Source organism: Morone saxatilis, unplaced genomic scaffold (assembly GCF_004916995.1).
Source record: "Morone saxatilis isolate NCDOM2014 unplaced genomic scaffold, NCSU_SB_2.0 Contig19, whole genome shotgun sequence".
Classification (NCBI taxonomy): Eukaryota; Metazoa; Chordata; class Actinopteri; family Moronidae; genus Morone; species Morone saxatilis.
In genome coordinates this window covers 16850885-16875396 of record NW_023339751.1, presented here as the reverse complement: position 1 = coordinate 16875396, position 24512 = coordinate 16850885, and the positions used below count along the sequence as shown (strand labels likewise).

The following is a 24512-nucleotide window of genomic DNA, read 5'->3' as shown; positions in this document are numbered from 1 at the left end:
TCTCTATCAATTAAAGGCAATAAAGAGCCCCAAAAAAATATACTTAGAAAAATAGATGTGGCACCAGATTAAGTGTCTCACCTTGTAGGTAGTTAAAGCCACATATAAATAATAGCTATAAATAGTATTGCATGGTCTAGACTACCGCATAGACTAGCACAAAACTATTCAGGATTCTAACATTTGGCTGTCTCACTGACTGACACATACATTTTGGATTAGACCAGAAAAAAACAAAGGCAGGACAGATATAAGGTGAAGAGTGTTGTAGACAGGGCATGATTGAAGAAGTGAGTGAAAGTACAATGCTAAAGTGAGTAAAGACAGCAGCGAGGTAGGCTGATGGGCACCATACTAGCTGCAAAAACAGGAAAGAGAAATATATTAAGTCCAGATTTACCCTTATTTGTATAGAACGCCGGGAGCTCTTCTTTTGATTCTGTCGTACAGAAAGAGGACAACACTCTCCCAAAATCTGTCTCTGTGCACCCTCCTGCTGCTGACCCTGACTTCACCTTTACTGATGTCAAGCTCAATTTAATTTAGAAGCAATAGCAGTAATTTTAACTGCGCATCAGACCAGCACAATTGCTGATATGTAAGCTTAGGACAAGCTTACATAAGCAACCCCCCACCGCACACACCCTGCCCGCTCCACTTCCTTCCACACATTCATTTACATAAGAATGCACAAAACTTCTATTCCACATATATCCCTTATCCTCCTGTCCAACTGCATGCAGATTGCGAGTGGCAACAGTGTGATCTTTAGCAAGTGATTGCAAATTGCAGGTGCATTTGCGAGTCTTACAGAGCACTTGCATGAGTCAGTCATGGGTTATAAATATATCAGTTGTTTTAATTAGTAGCACGTAAGAGGAAATAGTCTAAAATATCACAGCGAACATTTGGTGAAACGGGCTTCTGTATGCAGGGATTTGCTCCCAATCAGCCACAAGAGCATTAAGGTTGGGTTAAATATTGAATAATATAATATGTATAATAATATATAATAATTAATATAAAATTGTGGCCTATGGGAGAGCTGGCTGCTGTTGATTTGATAGTGTGCACAGCGGTAACTTTTTAATGATCTTTTACTTGCTCCCTTCTTGAACTCTGTCGTCTTTCCTTGTTTTCTTACGACTTTTCCTTTTGCCTTTGGCCTGTCTCAGCATGTCTTTCTCTTTCCAGTTCATACTTTGTCTGTTTTTGATCTTTCTGAGCACAATTGAGCATACTTTTATTTAGTTTTGTTGGAGTTCAGAGTCTCTTACTTACAGAAGCAAGATATTTTCACGTCTTAAAACATACAAACTTATCACATTATAGTAAGAATCTTTATCTATTATCTTGTTATAACATGAAACGTTATAATATGATAACTTATTGTTATAGCAAAAAATGTTTGCTATAACGCGTTGCAGCAATATATGGCCAAACTTGTTCAGTTGACCTTCAATGTTGAGTTTCACCGAACGTTGTTTTCTTCTCTGCTTCAGTCTGTACTCTATTGTCATCTAACTGTTGTGGATTGACAGATGTGTCTCTCCTCTGTTGCTCATTCTTCTCTGTCTCCTCCAGCCACTGCATCAATCAGATCCTGGAGAGCGTCAGTCACATCCACCAGCATGACATTGTGCACAGGGACCTCAAGGTGAGTTATCATATACCAGTGGGTGAGTATGGGAGGACCTTTTGTACTATCTGACGTACCAGTCAAACAAAAATCAGTTTCATACAGCCCTGTGTTGTGAATGAAGATGAAAGGCATTTATGGAGATTCACAACAGGTCTAAACACACATTCGCACAGACGTCACGCTGCGACGTTAAGAGCAACTTAAGAGATGAGCGTCATCCCAATCTATCTTCACCTGCTTTCTCTCCTCTTTATTTCTCAATTCCCATCTTCCTCTACGTCTGTACCCCCTCCCCCTTTTCCTCTCCTTCTACCCCCCCTGCACTGCTGAGGAGTGACGAAAGCAGACCAGCTGCTATTAATAGCAGGTCGGTGGGTGAGATGACGGCCAGTGACGATTTCCCCCGCAGCAAGACCGCTCACCCCTACCAGAAACAAACAGCACTTTGACATCTTCAGCTGTGATATTTTATTTTAATAATATAGAAAATGAAGACAGGAAAACGAGCTGAGATTTAAACACCTGAATAATTGCACCACTTTGTTTTTTTATTGCCAATACTGAGTTCAGAGTCCTAAACTTTAATTGTTTACTTAACAAGCTGTTCCATTACTTTTATGTGACAGAGTTATATTAAACCATTACTCTAAGTAAGTAGACAAGTATAATTGGAAAATAAATAATCTGTTTTTGTGTGAGAGTGGCGTAAATGGACTGTTGCTTTTTCATTGATTTTTAGCTTGCATATGGAGCTCAGTATCAAATAAGCTTAGAGAGGGCAGAGTTTAGGAAAGACGATAATGTTAATGGATGATGAAAGCAGAGGACAGAAATGAATTACATTAGTTGTTAATGTACAACTCTTTTCATGCACTGAATGCATGATGCGTCTGTGCTGCGTTATTATTTAAAAACTAATTTAATGTAGCAGAGTGTGTAGTATCAATCACACTCACCAAAATGTATTTTAAATTCTAGTAGAGAGAAGTCTCCAAAAATACCAAATATTGGAAAATGTGTTTAATATTACATTCTATTTAATATTTCCAATTGATGGAATGAAGCAGGGTAAAATAGTTTAAACAGTTTAAACTTCATAATACTTCACATTAAATCCATTTGGCATTTTGCTTCAATGAAGAGCTGATACAGAATATATACATGTATCTCTTTCTATTTATATAATATAAATAGTTTTCGGAGGGGATATTTGGGGATAGCAGAAACAGAAATATATCAACTGTGTGAACAAACATTTGCTTATTTACACATCCAGCAGTTATAGAGAAACATTATGACTTCTTTGGAGTAATGTTCCTGGCCACCTATATTCACTCATTCTTTTAGTTCTGTTTTTTTTTGTCTCTACCAACTTCTTGCTCTTTAGCTGCTAAATGCTCAACTATATTCACTAGGTAGTTGCTAACTTTGTCTACCTTGCATTTGTTGCTCACTGAAAACATCTGCTTGCTGCATCCAAAAACAATACTATGAGAGCGGTGAGAGTGAACCAGAGCACTCAAGTTGTGGACCAAACCGCTAATGAGCAGAAACTTTCTAATAAACCAGCTTTACACTATCCGTATCACCAGCAGCACAACAAAGTTAGTAACTAGCTGGTGAACATAGTGGAGCATTTAGCAGCTAAACAGATTATTCTCAAGAGGCGGTTGAGACCAAATCAGAGCTAAAAGGAGAGACTTTTGGACTGAAGCAGCATTAGTTTTTCTAAAAAAGATTCTTGGTAGGACAAACCCTTAAATCATCTGACAGCTAAAAGAAAGCAACATCTGAGAACTTCCCAGAGATAAAGCTGCCAAAATTGACATCTGTCATCACAAAAATACTAGTAATGCCAACAAAGTGTGCCATGGAGAGTTGTGACATCTCACACACCCTTGCCACATTTTTGCCTCTCTGTCATCTTGGGAGGGCCACTCGCTGAAGGGAAAACAAGAATTAGAGAGAAAGAGTTGAATGCTGTTGGCTGGTGGCAGGCTGGGTTGCCATGGTAACAGTAGGGTGAGGTCACCCGGCTGCTGCAGCGCCAGCGTAGGGACTCATTATGCCACCTCCCAGCTATCTGTCTCTATCTGTCTCTCTCTTTTCTTCTGTTGCTTTCACTCCAGCTCTCTGTCCGTGTGCAGTTCCCCTTTTTCTTTCCTATTGTTTCAATTTGGCCTCATAGAGTGGGGGAAAATGATATGAGGAAGGAGGGATGGACAAATAGATAGATAACAAGAGGGAGAGAAAGCGCAAGACTGAGCTCAAAGACAAGTGTCAGACATCCATTTGTCTGTCTGCATTTGAGGTGATGAAGACAGCTAACCACTGCAAAGACTTTTGCCCATAAGACACGCACACCAGATTGTTGAAGAAAAACATCAATTTTCTAAACTGCTTATACTGCTTAGGGTCACAGGGGACTGGAGCCTTCCCTAGCATTTATTGGGTAGCTGTCCATCAGGACTAATACTTATATAGACCTCATTTATGCCTTCCGTTATCTGGATATGTGATCACTGGCTTTTGCATTTACACCTGGTATGTTCACCTGGAGAGTCGTTATCTAGATTCTGCCTTGTCCAATATGCAAATTAGGTTGGAAGAGCTGGCAGACATACAAGGTCGGAGGTTTAAGGAAGCAATGCAGGATACTCTCAACGAGCCCCCTACAAGGTGCGAGGGGTCACATGATTGGTGGACAGCCAAAGGAACTTGATGATTTTTCTCTGAATAGAAGTTAGAGCTAGAGCTAGAAGTAGCTTGGCTACCATTGTCGGTCAAGTGACCCTTGTCTTGCATGTCGTTCCTCAATAGTCTCCCGAAGCAATGCTGCCATATGGGCTCTTCGTTTTCTTCTTTTTTCCTTCCTAGAGAAAGAGATTGTCTGTGGCTCTTTGAAAGGCAGTTTGAGAGAACAAGAAGAAGTAGATTTCTTTTCTTAAAGTCCAGTGTGTAACATTTGGCAGAAATTGTCTATAATATTCATAGCTATGTTTTTTGTATAATCGCCTATAAAATGGAAAAGAAAAAAGAATTGTTGTGTTTTCGTTACCTTAGATAGAGCCGTTTTTATATACAGAGGTAGCGGGTCATCTTCCACAGAGGCCGCCATGTTGAACACAATGTGTTTGTACAGTAGCCCAGAATGGACAAACCAAACACTGACTCTAGAGGCTGTAGTTTCTCCTACACACTTGGAAGGCTGAGCTGTATTCATAGTTGCATCGTCCCTGCTAGATACCACTGACTCCTACGCACTGGTCCTTTAAGAATGATGTCCAATCATAGTCCAGTTCGACTGTATTTCAATTGGGTTAGGGTTAGGGTTACATGGTTTTAGACCAGCATTAACACACAGTAATAGGATATATAATAGTAAAACCCTGGGCACTTTCCTTAACTCTTCAATGCTGCAGATGAATTAGAGGAATTCATGCCATAAATGTATTTAATTAATGCTAAAAAGCTGTGCAAGAGAAGTCCTGCAAACTCAACAAAGCAAGAGCAAAAATAGCCTTTGGAGTCAAACCCAGGATGTTCTTGCTGTGGGGCGACAGTGCTAACCACTGAGCCACGATGCAAAGAAACAAACAGGTCAACCCTATAAAAACCTAAAAGAAGTAAATGTAAAACAGCTGTTGACAGCAAGAAAGCAGTTAAGACAACTGAAGCACAGTTAATATGTCCTTATCTTTGCCAAGACCTGGCTTTTTGCATGGTTATGTGATCATGAGGACAGTGTCAAAATGCTGCGTTAAATTCTGTGACAGATAACGGAAAAGGTCTTTCCTTTGGGGGAAGCCTTTGTCGCCTGTTTGACCAAATCATGCCTCATTACTACTGTAGAAGTCATCGTGCTCCTGCAGCTCATCCAGTCATGCAGACAGATGGAACATTTCTTGAAGGAGGGTACATGGTTATTTCGTTTGCCCTTAATTAAATGTTTTTTTCCCCCTTGTTGCTCATAACTGCAATTAATTTTGTGGCATGCAAAAGTCCAGTTTATTCAAGGATATATTTAAGTAAATAGGTAAACTTTATTTATAAAGCACCTTTCAAAATCCGAGCTACAAGGTGCTGTAATGTACAATGCAAACATTTGAGTTGTTTTAAGTTTATAGCAAATAACAATATGAAGAAGAATAAAAACTACACAGAAGGCAAACAACACATTATAGGATAACGTGCTTACGGAGTTTTAAGCATTTCATGAGGACTTGTGTTTTGTCAGAGTTAACAGTTTGTTTGTTTGTGTGTGTTGCAGCCAGAGAACCTGCTCCTGGCCAGTAAGATGAAGGGAGCAGCTGTGAAGCTTGCAGACTTTGGTCTAGCCATTGAGGTGCAGGGGGACCAACAGGCATGGTTTGGTAAGAAATAAAATCCTAACCAACTTTAACCTTATTCATTCCTTATTTCAGCAGTAGTACAAAATATATATAAAATAATAAAATATAATATAATAAATAGGTTTGTACCAAATTGTATCTATTTAAAACTTTTTTTAAAGAAACCAAACAAGAGGAAGATGAGGAGCATAAAGAAAAGGAGAAATGTTGAGATAATGTCATTGTGCTCATTTGTCCAAAACACACACATGCACCTGAAAAAGCTTTTGTAATGCAGTAATCAGAAAGGCTTATGAACCCATAGTCCTACTCAAATCATGCAGTAATCAGAAAGAATACTGTATATTATTATTATGCTTTTATGGAGTTTCAGACAAATTTCACACAATTATGTTTTTTTCACAGGTTTTGCAGGAACTCCAGGATATCTGTCCCCAGAGGTGTTGAGAAAGGACCCGTACGGAAAGCCAGTGGACATATGGGCATGTGGTCAGTTTTTACCTCTTCTCTCTGTTTGTTCATATGCTCACTAATATTGATTTGGAAATGTATGCCTCTGAAGCTACATTTTACATGAACTTTATGTGTATATACAGTATGCAGTAAGGTGATACAGATTTTGTCTGTGTGCCAGGTGTGATCCTGTACATCTTGTTGGTGGGCTACCCTCCCTTTTGGGACGAGGATCAACACAAACTGTACCAACAAATCAAGGCCGGTGCATATGACGTGAGTGCTTCTCTCTCATATTCTTACTTACCTTCTTCTACATCTGTGTGTGTGAGCTACATGTATGTTGTTTGTGTGCAGAAGTTCAGTGCAATTTGCTTGGACACAGTTAACATGGCTTGACCATGATATAGAATAAATCTTAATGGTTACATTGTGCAACACTAATGCCCAGCAAGCTTACCATGCCTTGGTAAGTGGACTGAGAATATCTCTGACTGCATACTTATTTACTAGTCCACTACACGAACTAGACAAAACTGTTTGTTATTGTTCACACTTCTCTGGGAGTAACACCCACAGTCTCTGCCTTGGGTGTGCATTGTTGTTGTCATGGCAGGGGTTGCAGGCATCAAGCTTCACTCTTTAAACCCTTAGGGCCTTGTCTGATGAATTATGTTTAATGTATTGTAATTCTAGCTCTGTAACTCTGTTAGACTGCCACATCAGATGCTGAACATATTTTCATATATATATAAAGTTGATTAGACGAAAGTGTAGACAAACAGTTTATTAGCTAATTTACACATTCAGCAAAGCAGAGCAGCATTAACATTAATGTGGAGTCACCTGACAAATAGAAGTCTCATATTCACTCTTCATTTTAGCTCTGTTTTAGGTCTCCACCAACTGCTGAGGAAAATATTTTGGCTATATAGTTATTAAAAGCTCCACTATGTTCAACTGCTGTCTGTCTGACATTTGGTGCTGAGCATATATCATACATAGAGCTTTTCTGCTGAAAACTGCTGCCTGCTGCGGCTGAAAGAAAATGCTGATGAAGGCAGTGAGAGTGAGCTGCAGAAGTAAAGTTTCAGGCCTTGAAACCAAAAAAAAAAAGAGGTGAAAGAGACTATAGTGAGGTCCAGAGTCCAGTGAGGGTTTTTCGCTACAAGCAACCCCTGTCACATTAATCACTGAGGGGTTGGAATTACCTGTAACCCACTACAGCTCACATGGTAAATTCAGTGTAATATCTATACTATCAAACAGAAATTACTTTTGCCATTTCTTATTGTCGTCAACAAAACCATACACTTCTTAATTTTTTTTTCCCACATTAAAATCTGACCTATAAAAGAAGGGCTGCAAGACTGTGTAGGGTAGCTAACGTTTAATTGGTGAAAAGGGCAAAGTGAAACATCTGACGTGACTGATGCTGTACTGGTAAATTAGAAATAAAGGCCTGTTTCCCTCCGCCACAGAGGTAAATTAAAGCCACAATTGGAGAATTTATTTTGATCCATTATTAATATAAAAATATAGATTAGTGCAGCTTTAATAAGTGCCCTTATTTTATGGAGCTCATATTTGCGGGCTTGTCCCATGTTGGCCGACTGAGTTATTTTTACAGCGGATGAAGACGAGAGTTAAGGTCCGTAGAGTCTGTTGGAAAGCTCCATCTGTGTTCATGAAACTTGAATTCTAATACATAATCTTATCATAATTTATGTGAATTAGAAAAACAAGCACAGAGCCTGGAGATGAGCCCTACAGGACACCTTCAGTTCAAGTCTCGTCAAATAACACACTCTGAATGCTGTCGTGCAAGTAATTTAGAAATTTAATTTTAGTTTTTAATTGCTTGCTACTTGTTATTGCATGATTTTCCTCTTGCTGTAAAAAAAAAAGCAATACACTATGAAAGAGCAATAGGCTTATTTATCAGATCTTGTCATCGTCCTCTGGGAGATAGGAATTTATTACCCGTATTAATTTCCATAATTTGGTAGCAACCACATCTAATAAATGTGCATAATATGAGCATTGATACGAAGTGACTGTGACAAGCACTTGTAATAATCTGCACTATCCTGCAGATACCTAGAATTTCATTTCTTTTCTTTCTGTGAGTAATTGACAACTGCCACTTTAATGTTCGAAGTAAATATGTCTTGACAACTTACTTTGATTTTTAGTAGTAAAGCAGGAGCTTAATGCTTCCTGGATGGAGGAATGAGGGTGGTTGGTTTGAGTGACTGGAGTGAGAGAAACTACACTGACTTTGAAAACTCCACCTGTTACTACTGAAGAACTTTGAGCATTGTTTTACTCACCACAGTTAGAAAGTTGCTCAGCTTTTTCCTTCATTGTAGAATTCATGAATTATTTTTTTTTTTTCAAATTGTGTCATACTATTGAAATGATTGAATTATGATAAAAAATAAAGTACTTTCTAGCACAACATGAGCTGCAGTTTCCATTAAGCTGCAATTGCAGTCTGCATGTATTCAGCGCCTTTACCAATTTTTTAAAAACTGAACAGGTGCATTAGGAACCATTAAACATGTGAAGCAAAAAGGAGATGAAGTGATATAACAGACAAATCAAAGATGCAGAAAAACTAATCATGAGGCATTCACGAGGGAGAGCATGATAGAGAACGGCAGTGCCTGCAGTTGCAGATAGTGTTGATAGATGTTAAAATACTGAAGTAAGTGCAGTCAGATGCACTCCAAAATATCTTAATAAAAGAAATAAAAGTTCAGTTTCTGCCTGTAGTGGTTTTACAGTTCATTAATGGCTCAAATTCAAGTTTAATGAACACAAATCCAAACTCCCCATTCACTATTCATTGTGTTACAGTAATCAGATATTGTGTTGATAAATAAAAAAACAAATTGCTTTATTTTTGTCTCTAATAAAACATTCTGTGTTATCTACAAGTCTATATGTAATGCATGTTTCTTTTCATCAGCACAACCTTCTTTGTAGCTTGTGTAAATCCTTTTTGGACTATGTTTATGTTTGGTCTTAACAAGTTAAGATGAAACGCAGACTGCGACTCCAGCCTGTTGCATCTGTTTCATAAATGCACATTTGGGGTATAATGCGTCACATCTGCACCTGAAAAACAGCAGAAAATCCTTACTAACTCAAACTGGTCCAGACACATTTGCCTTCTGCCTTCAAGGAGATGTTATCTCAACTTATTTTTTTTTTTGTTAAATGAATTTAGAAGTATATATGAGTGCATATGCAAGTTTTAGGCCAGTTGTTATGTCATAAAATGTTAGATGAAAGATTAATAACAGTTATACACATTCCTAGGATTTATTCCTCTTTATCTCCCTTTTTCAGTTTCCTTCTCCAGAGTGGGACACAGTGACCCCTGAGGCCAAGAATCTGATCAATCAGATGTTAACCATTAACCCTGCCAAAAGGATCACTGCCGACCAGGCCATCAAGCATCCCTGGGTCTGCGTAAGTCACATTCATCGTCTTCTTTGGTTTCCATGTGAAAATAAATCTTTCTGGCATATTAAAATACTGGTGTTCGTGCCATTAGCCAACAATTGATGTCACAGTTTTACACTTCCTACCTTATTAAGCAGTCATGGACTCAATTTAAGAATACCTTTGCAGGACAACATTATCGAGAGCTGAGTGAAACTAACCCATTCAAAGCTCTCAGTTCATTTTTTTTCTCACTTTCTCAAGACTACATGTAAGAGCTTTAGACAGCACTAAATGTATAAGAGAACACCATGACCACAGAAATATGTGGCTGATGATATCCTCAATGTTACTATGAAAGCGGGTATAAAAGCTGGCTAATGAAATGATGGTTTATATTATGGTCATAAATACTGCAGTAACCATGAGCGTTTTGGTTGACTGTTAAGAAGAAACCACAGGAATAAATCGGAGCTGTACGGAATTTAAAGTGGTTCATTGTTGCAATTGTAAACAAAGAATGACACCATAGATGTTAAACTTATCCCAAATTGTGATTAAATGTTCCTTACCAAAATGCACTGCAATGCATTAGTTCAGGCAGGCCACAAAGTCAAGCTCAGCTAACAATCCCAGCTACATCAGCTAATCGCAGGTGATTGTAAACAGTATCCAATTGGCAAATATCATTCAGGGCGCCTTATTTAAGCTGCTTTAGCCTGCCTTACCTGACTGCTTCCTCTGCAAACTGCAGGATTCCATATCAGCAGTACCAGCTGCAGTTGCTAAATGCTAACATTGAAGGTCCCACTGGTGAAAAGTGCAAAAAAGCAACAAAAATGATTATTTAAATTAGGTGGTCATGGTATAGACACAATGCTGTACTTGGAGGCATCCTAAAATATTGCACTTGGTTGAAGCAACAGGACCCAGAGTTATCTATAATGTTGTTTTCTCTTCTCTGCATACAGCAACGGTCCACTGTGGCCTCCATGATGCACCGCCAAGAGACTGTGGAGTGTCTGCGCAAGTTCAACGCCAGGAGAAAACTTAAAGTGAGTATGGACACAGTCACACACAAGCATACACACACACACACACACACGTAACATTAATTCATGTTAATTTTTGTGTCTCTCTAGGGAGCTATCCTCACAACAATGCTGGTGTCCAGGAACTTTTCAGGTGAGCTTTGGCAGTGATACCAATCACACATCAAGAGACAATAATTTGATTTGGCCCATAAACTCCAAATGTGGCCCAGTGCTGTTGATAATACATACTTGAATGAAGCTGTATAAAGAAGCACCGGGATTTAGGGAAACAGTGCAGTTTTGTGATGAAAGAAACAATTCTGATTTGTTATAATGTTTAATAATAATGAAATTTCAGTTTTAAGTTGTTGACACTTTATAGCTGACCACTTTTTTCCAGATGTGATATCTAATAGAGGCCAAATGATGCTACTTCCTGCCTGCGATCTACTTTTCTTTGCCTGAATCTAGTTCTCTAAATCGCACCTTTTTATCCTTGTTCACATTTGCTTGTCAGCTTTGTCAACAGTTTTGATTTAGCACTTCAGAGGTTTGGCTTGGATTTCCTCCTCGTAAGCAGTTTGATCACAGAACCCATAGAGCACTTTTGATTGAACATCCAATTTGTGGGCAAGCCTATGGCCGAGCAAGCTAATGCATTAAGGCTGTTGGCCTTCTATTTATATGACTTCATGTAAGTAAAGCAGCTCCTGTGGATTACAGCCAACTACTTTCTACTGGTCAAGATTGGTCTGAAGAAAGCATGCGTGCCAGACCTCTGAATTGCTTCATACATAACTGTAGGCATATTTATCAAATTAATGTCCATGGAAATAAGAATAATAATTCCAGGGCGCAGGTATTTTGGTGCTGCAAAGATTTCCCCGTCTGCTACTTCACTTCATCCTAATAAAAAAGTGAGTTAGGTATCAGAGAAACACACTTTCTGGAAACCCGTGTTTTGTCATTCTTGTCTAATACTCTGAAGTTGATTAAACTTGAAAAAAATCCAGACAGTTAAAAGGCTGTCAGGCTTTAGCGCGGCTCTTGTCCCACCTGTGCCTCCACATTGAATCCCTCTCTGTCCAATAGTGGGACGGCAGCATACCAGCCCTGCCGCTACTACCAGCACGGCCGCAATGGCACAGGAAGGTACGTCTGCTTGAGGGGGTGTTTGGAGTCGGGCACTGCCAACTTCGTACTCAGGCTATTGGCATGTGGCCTGGGCTGCTTGAACCCTTCCACCTGCTGCCTGCTGTTACCGCACACTGATGGACCACTTTTGAATGGTCTTCATTGCACTGGGGCATCTTACACACACACCAACACACAAACATGTAAATGGAAACCACAAACGAAACTCAGCTCTTGACCTTCCAGTGCTGCTGCGTGTGTCGATGCTCTAATGAACAGAGCTCCTGTCCAGGACTGGCTATTTAATATCCTGTGTCGAACACAACAGCCATTTAACTGACACCCAGCATGACCCTCTGACCACCTTCCAACTACCGCAGCTGCCACCTAACAGAGCTGTTTACACATCTCTGCATTAACTCAACTGATGTAGGCTGGGTATCTTCTTCTCTGCAGCAGAACCACTTTAATATCACAAATATAAATAGACACGCCAGCATTGAACGTCCACAACACTCCCCGTTTTGCCTCCTTTGAATTGGTTTGTATTCACAGTAGTCGGCTGATGCCCAGTCGATGCCTGTCTGTCCTCGCTGCAACCTTCCCTCCGCATGGCTCTGGCACTAACAGCCAGCCAAGCATGTCGTGTATGAGCCCACAGTACAGTACAGTATGCCAACCTGCATGGGAAGCTGCATAAACAGAATGCACAGTGTCCTGTATTATCTATATTTCTTTATTTTCTCTCTCCTGCCTGCTCCTTTGTTTTTGTGTGAACAGACAAAACCACAAGAAACCTGAAGGTCTCAGTATGCTTCAAACAAAAAATAGAAATAACGCTTTTATTAACTTGATTATGTATTTTTTGCTGGTGGCCTTCATAGGGTCATCATCATACAACACATTAATGTTTCTTTGAAGGTCTATCCAATTCAATTCAATATATTATTCATCGCTCAAGGGGCAAGTTAGTGAGTGTGCAAACAGAGGTATACATAGCTAATTCATATACACACATAAAAAACTGATCTAAAAATACAAGTATGATATATGTTAGAACACATACACAAGGAATAAGATAAGTGAAAAGTGCAGGTGTATTAAGTCTATACAAAAGGTAAACTGACCTCACTGTGACTAGTTTCTAGTGGCGTCTGGAATAAAACCAAATTTCCTTCTACTTGTTTTACATACAGGCAATCTAAAACACATTCCTGATAACAACAGCTTAAAGTCGTCAAAGAGGACGTGTGTGGGGTTGTTGATGATGATCTTTTTTGTTCAGTATAAAGCTGGGGGGATCTTTGTGTTTTATCAATAATCTTAGAGCTGACGACAAGAACACCTTGCAGTCGGTTCAGTTCTTTTGACAATGCAATGTAAACCAACAAATGAAATGGTTAAAACAAGTTTATGCTTATGCTTCCGAGTGTCCATACATGTGCTCCTTTACCCCCATTTGTATGATTCATCGCGTGTCGTTCCTCTCTATGACAAAAAGCTTTTAGCAGTTTCTATTAAGCATACTGAACCCTTTACAGATCAGTCACATGACAAGGCGAGCCGCTTGTCGTTCATACAGGAATTATGTTTTGATCAACAAGTTGTTAATAAAGGATTTGTCTTTATGCTTCATTACGATTGTTAAATTTCTTCACTTACTGAATAAGATTGTTACACACAGTGTAGAAGTAAAGAATTGGGTTTTGATGAACTGAACTTAAAGGTTTCTGCTCAGTCTCATGAATGTTGGAAATGCACTCCTCAGCACTTTCTAAGATAAAGACTTTGAAGTGGATGCTGCATGCCAGACATGTTTATAACCCACTGTCATCGCATGAACCCACCACCTCCTGTGAAAATGATTAAAGAATGCCTTTTGACATACGGTACAGCCTGACAGGTGTTTGTGCCTGCAGTTTTCAGTTCAGATGTAAAGATGCAGATATTAAATACATTACTGTTTTCTTGCCTTCTTCATTGCCCTCCTTCCTACTTTATAAATGGAAGGTAAGGGAGGATCATTGGAACATGACTAACACAAATATGAGTGTTTATATACTAAGTGTGTGTGTGTGTGTGTGTGTGTGTTTAACTGTGTTTGTGTGCATGTATGTGGACATTCTTATTGAGTTTCCTGTTAGCTGTGTGTTTTGGTGTCATTTTTTGTATCTGTGGTCAGGTCTTCAGATGCATGCACATGATATTATGTCACTGTGGCTAGAAGGCCAACAGACAGTTTCACTTTACATGAACTGGTTGGAGAACAGTAGGTGGTGTTTGACCACCTGCAGGGACAGTCAACTATGGGAAATGTCAAAAGTTTGAATTTTTGTCTTCTTTTTTCTACTCGGCACCTTTCACAAAATCGTCCCAGTATTTAGATAAGTGTGAAAAGTAACAGCGTGCACAGCTCCAAAACTATAACAGTGTATCTGGTGCACGGTTGTAATAAGGGACTCGTCAAACAGAATCCTGGCACTAAGAGATAAATATCTTCTTGTTTATTGAGGGAGGGAAAAAAACCCTGACAGTGTGATGCTTACACTGACGATGGCTTAGAGCTTAAACATGTTAGTTTTTGGCTCTTATTTTGTCCTCAATAAACAAGAAGAGTGCCGGGATCCTTTTTGTTTTGTCAGTGTTACATTTTCCTTGGTAATACAAATTGATTATAGCGAGGAACTCAGAACATCAGGTTGTTTTAGCACCTTGTGGATTCAGAAACTCATTTACTCATTCAATTCACTCATTAGTTAATTTATTCATCCATTCATATTTGCTCCCTGGAGGCCTTCAGGAGGAAGGCTGAACCAGGATCAATTCATCACTTACAGTATTAGTTGTACTGCTGAACTGTGTTGTGCACTAAATGACACCATGCTGAAACTTATTTTAGTGTCAAAGTTTTTTGTTTTACCTGATTTTAATTGTATATCATTTTAACTATTTAACTATCACATAATTTTACCTTACTATCTCTATAGTTTTTACTTAATATCAAAGTCAAACATTTGATCCTGTACTTACCATTTTTGAGTTGATCATGTGAGCTTTTTTCTTTTCATGGTGGAAATTGGCTTCAATACAAACCTCAACTATGTCCCAGAAGGAACTTGTGGGAGTTGAGTTATTAGACTCAACAAATTCACCAAGAGTATATTTAGACAAAAGAATATTATGAAAAAGGGTAAAAATCTGTGTTTTGTTTCTGAATTTTTAATCATTTTTTTTCCATTTTCCAAGTTGACTTTTCATTTTTAGTTTGCTATTTCTGTATCAATATCAAATTATGTTTGGAAACATTTGATATTGGCCCGATTATCCCCATTAAAAGAATGGATTGTCCCTTATACAGAAATTCTACTCTTAGAAATATTTATGTGAAATCAGGTGGACACTTCTACAGGCCTGATAATGACCTTTTTATTGGACCATTTTTATCTTTCATTTGTCCTGCTAGCTAAGTGATCTCAACCATCTTTTCTGTCTTTCTTTCAGCATGCAAAACCTTACTAAACAAAAAGTCGGATGGAGTGAAGGTAAGTTCTCTGACCCATGAGGGTTTTATTGACTTTACTGTTTCTGTCTTACTTAATCTTCCTATCTTTGATTGTCTCCCTTTCGGTCTGTCACCCTGACTACTCTCTACTAACATGTGTCTTTGATATTATGAGCATATGGAAAAGCAATATGTTCTTTTAGTTGGATTACCTTTGTGCTCTGGTGCTCTTTTGTTTTTATTGGTTTTTTTTTGTAAGGTCTATTAACTGTTTGTTGCTAAGGGAAAAGGAGTTATCTTAAAAATCATGTTTATGAGTCAGCAGTTAAATTATGGGGCACAGGTAATACAGATCTGAAATGAAAATGAAGACCAATAGGCCTTTTAAAATGCTGTTTGTTTTTTTTACCACCAGGTTTTTGTTGATTCACAGCAGTTCGAGCTACCATCATGTCTTGGTGCTCATTTAGTTTTGATCGAATGTCAGTGTCAATGCATGCAGTGAAGCGCCATGATCAACAAGGGCCAAAAAATAAAATTCCCATTACATAAAGTACCGTTAACAATATTAAACCCAACATTAAACAAATAAACTGCACAACTCCCTGTATTGTTTTTTCTTCTGAAGTCCTCTTAGTATCCCTTTGTCTCATCATTGTTCCTGTGTAAGCTTGTGCAGCTGTTTTGTTTTTCTCTCTTTCTGGGATCAATCTGGCAGCTTCACTTTTTTAATATTTTTGATTAGCTCCTTGTTTCCCGATGACCCCTTATTTTTTTCCTCCTCCTTTCCATTGCTGTCTGTCAGAAAAGGAAGTCCAGCTCAAGTGTTTGTTTGATGGTGAGATCGGCTCTGTCGTTTTCGTTCATTTTTCATTCTTTGTCTTCTGAGTACCCCCCCCTCCCCCTTTCCGGATCCTCCCCTCCCTCCTCTCTGCTGTTTCATTTATTTGCTTGTTTTCTTTTGGGCAGTGATGCTTCAGGCGTCGTCTATAGCAGTTTTCGTCTTGTCCGAATTCTGTCCATCCAGCATCCCTACATCCCCTTCTACCATTAGTGCCACCAAAACCATTTCAACTCCTGACAGATAACACACACACACACACACACACACACACTCACTCTCACCCTTTCCAGTTATCCTCTTTCGATGTCTGACCCATCTGTGTCTGGATGATATCAGGCATTTTGGCTTACTTACCAACATCCCTGACCCATCACAGGAGTGAGGAACATATTAATCATCAATATACAATCATTTCCCCTTTTTTATTTTTGTATATTTATTGTACCCTCATTATTTTTCATTTGAGGTTTTTTCCCCTCTTACTGTAAATTAAACAGCTGTCTTGGTCGCCTGCAGATAATCACCACCATTCAACTAGACTGTTCAGGCCTGATAGATATATAAAGTAATAAAGTAAAAATACATTGACATTTTAAGATATTAGTTTTTCTGTAGGTTGCTCTCTTGATCTTTTTGATTAGCTTCTTTTTATGCATTGTCAAAATAAAACAGATTTTTTTTTTTACACACACTAACAAACTTATGCTAAAAATATACTGTAAAAATATACTGTAGGGCTGGGTATATGATACAATAGTTTCAGTACTGACACCAAAAGGGTACTTTTTTTAGATATCTTTCTGAGAAATGGAAACAGTTTTTTTCTATACAACCATTTTTGTCATTCAACAAAAGAAACCAAACCTCTCAAATGTCACAGAGACCACCAGAATACTTTTTTAAAGTCATACTGGGGTATTCAAGTTGTAGAAAACATCTGAAAAACCTCCCTGCACTTTGCTCTTGAACTTTTATTGACATAATCCCTTCATCCACACCTATTAACTTTCTTGTTGGAATACTGATTTGCATTCAGGAAGCTTCTCTTTTCCTCTGGTTACCCCGAGGCTGAAGGGAGAGTCCAGCTCAAACTGTGTTTTCTGGTTCACATCACACATTCCATCTCTAATCTGAAGTTATAATCTATACCTCTGTTATGCAGCCGATCTGTTCTGGCTTCCAACATAACAGGACCAAAATAAGTGTTTGAGTTAAGTATGACAAGAGACAATGGAAGAATAAAATAGATAATGATAAAAATTTAAACAGAAGAGGATAAAATATGACTTTTTAAAATATGGATCAAGTTCCAAAAACACTAGATCCTACATTTCCCATAATGCAACCATCTTTTTGTCAGTCCCTCTCTGCCTGGTATGCCTATGTTTTCTCAAACTCTGCACCCCTAGTTTGCAACACTTTGACATCATCTGGGTTATTTTTTATTTTTTTTCAAACTCAAAAATAAAACTCCTCCAGAGCTACAGACATTATACAACTACAGGGACTGTTATTTCACATAAGAACCACCTTGAAACCACACTTACTGCTTAAAATGTTAAAAATTATTTCCAAATCTTTTTATGTATCTTTTTATTGGCAAGTTAACATTTGATCAAGATTTTAATTTAACTAATTGTTCTAAACAATAGGGTGAACTAAGCAGTTGCAGTAATGCTAAAGTAGTTATTGTGGATCAAATAGTATTGTCTTCAAGTTGACTTTGCACAAGCTAAAGGAGGGAACAACAAACAGTCCATGCCTTCATGCACGCACACACACTGTTCTCCTCGATTAGAAAAAATCCTGTCATCAAGGCCTTTCACTACATGCACAGACCTGGACTGGTAATCATTATAATTAACTTATTTTCTGACTCGGTTACACATATTTTGGCTGTGTTGCTGCCAGAAATGGGCCACTAATTGCTGGCGCTTGTGTTAGATACAAACTTGTGATTTCTCTTTGTATCCCAGCAGATGTTGATTTATCTTATCTGTAAAAGTGCTGGGAAAATACTCCAAATCAAAATCAATCCAATATGTTCATTGTTTTAAAATGCATGTGCTGACTAACTTTTTTTTTTTTTAATGTTTAAAGTTGTAGGTATTAAATGCAGTTATACACCAGGACACTAGACTCAAAGAGCCCTTCAGTCACTCAATACACAACATAATAGAAGTTGAAAGTACTCATTGCAGTTAAACAATTAGTTAGGGAGTCAGTGCACTCACCTTGTTTCAGAAGAACACTTGTTTTTACAATTTACTGATGATCAAAAAAAGGGTTGTGTTATGGATTGGCATGTGCACAACACACCTACAACAACTGCCCTTTAAAATGCACAAAGCAGCAGGGTTCAGATGATTAATGTAGATATTCAGATAAATCAGTTTAGCACTGAACCAGACTGTGCACTTACTCACTTACTATATGTGGAATATTTGTATTGGCTCTGTTTCTGTTTTCCACCTCAGATTCCCATTGGGTGGTTTATGGTTTAGACCCAGTGGGAGCAGTGAGAGTCATTCTGTGTTGTGTTTCTTTGCCCCAGTCGCAGGGAAACAACAGTAAAAACAGTGTAGTAAGCAGCAGCAGCACCAAAGACAGCAGCATGTCATCTTCAGCACCAATGGTACTTCATCTCTATTTGGTTTCTCTCACGTTGCTTTTTATGGCATCATTTCACCGTTTCCATCTTTTTAATGTTTAGTTCTGTCTCCTCGTCTTTTTGTCACATCCCATGTTAAGTGAAATCTTCTCTGTACTTTGTCCTCTTTCTCGTCCTTCATCCTCTGCCTCTTTGCTTCTGTTTTAAACACAAACTGTGATGTTGGCAGTGGATTTTGACGATTTAAAAAGAAAAATGTACTTCTTGTTCCTGCCTTTGAGTGTCTCTCCTGGCTTGCGTTTTACCCAGACCTCCTGTGGACACACTTGTATATTTATGCAGTGCACAACACTGACAGGTAGACAAATGACTTTCATTTTGCAGTACAAGAGCAGACACTTCAAGTTCTGCTCAGCCACATCGTGGTGACTCCTCTGTGTGTTCAACTGTGTCACCTGAGCTTTGTTGATGGTTTGTCTTTGAAGAAAAACACGGAAAGCAGAGCTCAAAAACAAAACTTGAACTTCTACTACATCAAAGGAGGCCCTTTACAAATTGCTCTTCGATATGTGAATTTTTTAAATGTTGAGGACTTCTGGGTAAAACAGAAGCAGGAGTGGATGGGAAACAGAGAGATCATAACTATGAGGATGCAGCCCCTGTGTACATACACGTAATGGGATTGAGCCATAAATATGGCAAGAAAAGTGCTAGAAATCATTAAAAACAAAATCTTGCTCTTACAGCTACGTACAGAATTTCATGGCTAAATCTATAAAACTAATTGGATAGCTGTTAATCCAGTGATACAATTGCCCTTGAAATTACTAAGTATATATAAATATAACAGTTCAAACATCCTGTAAAACCACAATGTGACATGACATTTTTATACTTATTTTTTTGTACAGATTACACAAACAGGACAAAATGGGTTAATTAGTGACCTTTAGACATGCTGGTCTACATATTTTGTTCCCTTTGGAGAGTGCCAGGCAAGCTGTTCCCTTGTCTTCAGACTTTGTGCTAAACTATGCTAACAGGCTGCTGGCGATAGCTTCAGATTTACCATACAGACATGGGTCAGTATTGATCTTCTCATCTCACTCTGTGCAAGAAATTATACATGATACCTTTTCCTAAATAATGCCAGTGCTGAATTCTGTATACCAGTAAATGCTAGTAAGCTGGATGCCACAATAGCAAAATTGAGAACACTGAGGCAAAGCCTTAAGCTAAAGATTGTTTTCCCTCAGACTGGTTAAGGATTTCCAGTCTAGATTTCATATCTACACAATCCCATATGTCATTTAAGGGGCTGCATGTTCTAAGGTTGTAGTTCCCAGATGTTGGGTCCAGTGTTAATCAGGATCTGGGGCCTGAGTGTGTGACTCACTGACGGTATACTGTGGGTTTGTTTTCCCAACAATGCAGTACTTGGAGCGCTTGAATTGCTTTGTGCTAAATATTTCTGTGGCAGGGTCAAGACTAAGGATGAGGAGTGGTTACAACACAATCACAGTGCCTAATGCAGCATTCACGCCATATAGGTTGTGATGGGAAAGATTCACATGGTCATAATTCTGAAGTGTACAGGGCATCAGACAACTCAACTACTAATGTCATTTATGCACTGAATAAAGTAATCTAGTGTTGAGCTAGTATCATACAGCATGTTGAGGTAAAACCTAATGTGCCTTTACAAGCTTAGCATGAACGCAACTATGTGTAGATTTTGAATGTGCTTATAGCAAAACTATTCATTTTACCTCATACCAAGTGGTGCCAGAACAACATTTTTGATTCTTCACATACTGACTTTAAATTGATTTACCTTAAATGAGGGACTGATAATAACCTCTGCTAAAGTGAGAACAGCTGATGAACTGAGATAAAGGCCTTTATCAGTCCTGACATTGATAGCTTATTTTTAATGAAAGGTAAGATCACTCTCATCACTCTTGCGGTGCTCTTATGACGGCACAAGTTATTGGAATGTGATGTATGTGATTCCATATTCCAAAAATACAGTTTTTGGAGTGCTTGCCTCCCTACAGTAGTTCATGAATGCATCAGTGTTTTTTCTTGTCACTTCACCCTGGATATTGAAGCTCAGGTACCCACTACTTTTATAAAGTTGTGCAATAAATTCCAGGTGACACAAAAATAAAAGAACTCACCCTTTCCTGCACATACAATCACTCAGAGCCCTCCTCCTCAGTCATGGCCCTGTATGTGTGTTTTCATGCATTTTGGAGGCTCTAAAATGATCCTGTAGGCCACAGTGCTGGTGAATGGGGAACTGAATGAGAGCCTTGACATCTTCAATTATCTATTTGAAACACCATAAATGCTCCACAGCCTTTGTACTGTAGCTCCTGTGCTTTTGTTTTGGTGTGCGCACATTTGTCTGTTTTGTATGTGTGTCGTCATGGAATAAGTTGGTATTCCCTGGCATCTTCTCTGGTGCCCCCTCCCCCTCCTCCCCACCCATCCCCTTCCTGCATGGTAAAGTGTCTCCTACCTCCCCCCAGGAAGCCCAGACAACTGTTGTACACAACCCAGCTGATGGCACCAAGGTAAGCCCCTCCTTCTCCCACCAATAGCCACCAGCCACTACTAACACTCGCAGGTAACTCGTGGAGGATTTTCTCTAAATATATTCCATACATCGCTGTCAAAACAACTGTAACTACTCTCTACGCTTCATTGTGCACCTAATGTGAGCTGGCTTCTGTCGCCATGTTTCATTATTTTTCTTCCTGATTACCAGAAGGGATTTCACCCCAGAGTTGAATCCTGTGAACTCCCCAAATCTCAAAGCAGATCAGTTCAGCTCCTGCTTGTAGTGAAGGTGCACCATTATGGAGCCACCAGAATATAGTTAGAGTTTCAGTGTTTTATCATACTCAATAAATGAATACATTTAAAAATACATTCAAATTTTTACTGATTTTGAATTATTGGGCAGTTTGTCTCGACTTTTCCCAACTTTAGTCAGACAAACTGTGATATTCTGCTTGATTAATTACTTTATGACCCGTATGTGTATGTATCGGACAGATCAGGACGCATCTCATCACGTTATTAGTGTTAGGTACAAGATGATGTTTAAACAGTTGATTTGTTCATAAAATGCTTTGCCTTTGTTGTGTGACGTAACACTGTTGCTTGTTTTCTCTGAAGCTTCAAAAGCTAAAAAAAAAATAAATATTAGTTTTGATAAAAATGTAATTTCTTCTGATTTTAGGCACTCCTTAGGAAATTGATTATGATTAAACACTGTAAAATTACATAACTATTCTGGTCGTATCCTTCAGGATCCATACAGCATCAAAGCTAATTTTAAAATTTATATAAAAGAGAAAATCCCACACGTACCGTCTTTAACAGTGGCACACTGACAAATATATCTTAAAAATTTTGTCCGACTTTCTACTAAAATAGGAACCAAATGTCATTCTGCTTGCGCTGTTATGTTGGTGTACAAGCTTGCAAAACACTAGATCACTAGATATTCAAATGCTAGTGCTGTTACACAATTTTCTTTACATTGACACTTTTCTCACTAACACTTGCTGCACTGGCTTCCTCTGGAGGAGCAGTTGCACACTAACGTGCACACTCAACACTTCTTCCTGTTAAATTCAGTCACATCTTCAAATTCCACACACACCTTGTTGCTCTGATATGTGTGGCTCTCTGCGCTGCTGTCCTGGCTGGTTTGTGCTCCTGGGAGGGAGTCGTCCACTCGTCCATCTGTCTGTCATGTTATCTGTGTGTCCATATGGACAAAGTGACCAAAGCTTCCCAACCCTGTCTCTCTTACACATAAAAAAAATGATTTGTCTTGCTATTTCTCTTTTCTCCCTTTATCCATCTGTCTCTCTTTTCACCCATTCCTCTTTTCTCTCTTTCTGTCCCTCTCTTTGTCTCCTCTCTGTCTGACAGGGCTCCACAGAGAGCTGTAATAACACAGAAGAGGAGGAGATGAAAGGTAGGAAAGGTACTTGTCCAACTTTCACCTACTCTGCATGCCTGTTTTTGCTCCCTTTACATCTTGTCCAGGTTTTGTCACTCTGTTAGAGAGCTGTTATAATACATTTCATGCTGTATGTTTCACTTTATATTAAAAGTAATACAGATTTCACTCTCGCTTCAGACAGGGTAGTGGAGGCTTGAAGATCCAGTATAATTTACTAGTGACAGGTGACAGATGCCTTTGAGTATCATAGAGAAGACAAAAGTGACACAAAATCAATTTTTGCTCTTGTCTCCATTTACGCCCCCCTACAAACTGATGACATGGTTGTGTAGAGCTTCGTAATCAAACAGCTACTTTGTCCGTCCTCTTTCTACTCACTCATTATAAGTTGCTCTGGTTGTTTTAAATTCTCACTGACATGTCCGTTCATAGGAAGAGCTTTTTCCACCAAAAGTGTGTATGTATCTGGTTCTGTTGGGTAAAGCTAGGTGATAATTCATTATCATCCATCGATTTTCAGAGAAATTTATATTCAGTTGTCCAAATTGATGATTCCATGTTTTTTTAAATGGGATAAACATTTGCTAACTGTGCTAACACAGTTCATTCATTTTAATTAGGTTATTTAATATTCATTGATTAGCAGAGCTGAAACTATTATTTGGTTAATCAATTAGTTGATAGAAATAGTAAATCAGTTTCAAGTTTGATAATTAGTCAATTGTTTGTCAGTTTTAGGCAAAAATGCCAAAAATCACTGTCCAGATTCTTAAAGGACCAGTGGGTAGGATTTAATGGGATCTAGCGGTGAAGTTGCAGATTGCAAATAACTGAACACCACTCGTGTTGGTATTTGACGAGGGAATGAGAACGGTCTGTGAAGCGTGTAGGAGAAACTACAAAACTATAAAAACGTGCAATACCCTGTAGAAATATGGCGATTGAACATGGCAGACTCTGTAGAAGACTCGGTTCATTCTAAGGTAACAAAAACACAATTATCCTTATTTCCATGTGATTATACACTAAAGAAATGATACCTCTGAATATTATATTCCATTTCTGCCAGTAGATCCTACTAAATGTTGCACACTGGACCTTTAAATTCTTTGCTATAATAGCACAAATGGGAAAAAAGTCAAATAATGCAGCATGAAAAGTCTTTGTGGTTGTTTGAATCAAACAGCCGAATGATAAAAGTATTTTTATGTAAAGCCACCATCTACCTTTACCCATAGGCAAGGGGGTACATATGTGGGTACCTGAACCTCATTTTGATTGCTGTTGTGCGTGAGTGTGTGCATGCCAGTGCCACACGCCGCTTAAGCCTTTTATTAGTCGTCTTCAGCTCGGTAATGACCCTTTTAATGTTTGCAGGTGAATGAAGTAGGACAGAGCTGCCTGCAGTTAATCCAGTTACTTAAGGCAGCTGTCTGTGGGTTTACCAGCACTCGATCTATAGTGGATGATCACTGAAATGCAATCGAGTGGCTGTTTTGTGT

At 38.7% G+C, this 24512-nt stretch overlaps 1 protein-coding gene across 13 annotated transcripts in view; it reads left to right on the top strand.

The window, feature by feature from the left end:
* Window positions 1–24512, top strand: part of camk2g2 (calcium/calmodulin-dependent protein kinase (CaM kinase) II gamma 2) — a 67722-nt gene that overhangs the window by 33230 nt on the left and 9980 nt on the right. For 3 of the 13 annotated variants that reach the window (XM_035662982.1, XM_035662977.1, XM_035662991.1), the window contains exons 6-17: window positions 1585–1657; window positions 5913–6015; window positions 6400–6483; window positions 6629–6723; window positions 9805–9927; window positions 10872–10955; window positions 11043–11085; window positions 12027–12086; window positions 15570–15610; window positions 18969–19049; window positions 21560–21604; window positions 22977–23031. In XM_035662982.1, coding sequence (XP_035518875.1) covers window positions 1585–1657; window positions 5913–6015; window positions 6400–6483; window positions 6629–6723; window positions 9805–9927; window positions 10872–10955; window positions 11043–11085; window positions 12027–12086; window positions 15570–15610; window positions 18969–19049; window positions 21560–21604; window positions 22977–23031 — 887 coding nt within the window. The remainder of the gene's footprint in view (window positions 1–1584; window positions 1658–5912; window positions 6016–6399; window positions 6484–6628; window positions 6724–9804; window positions 9928–10871; window positions 10956–11042; window positions 11086–12026; window positions 12087–15569; window positions 15611–18968; window positions 19050–21559; window positions 21605–22976; window positions 23032–24512) is intronic. The other 10 variants (XM_035662983.1, XM_035662978.1, XM_035662989.1 and 7 more) reach the window with 7 other exon arrangements.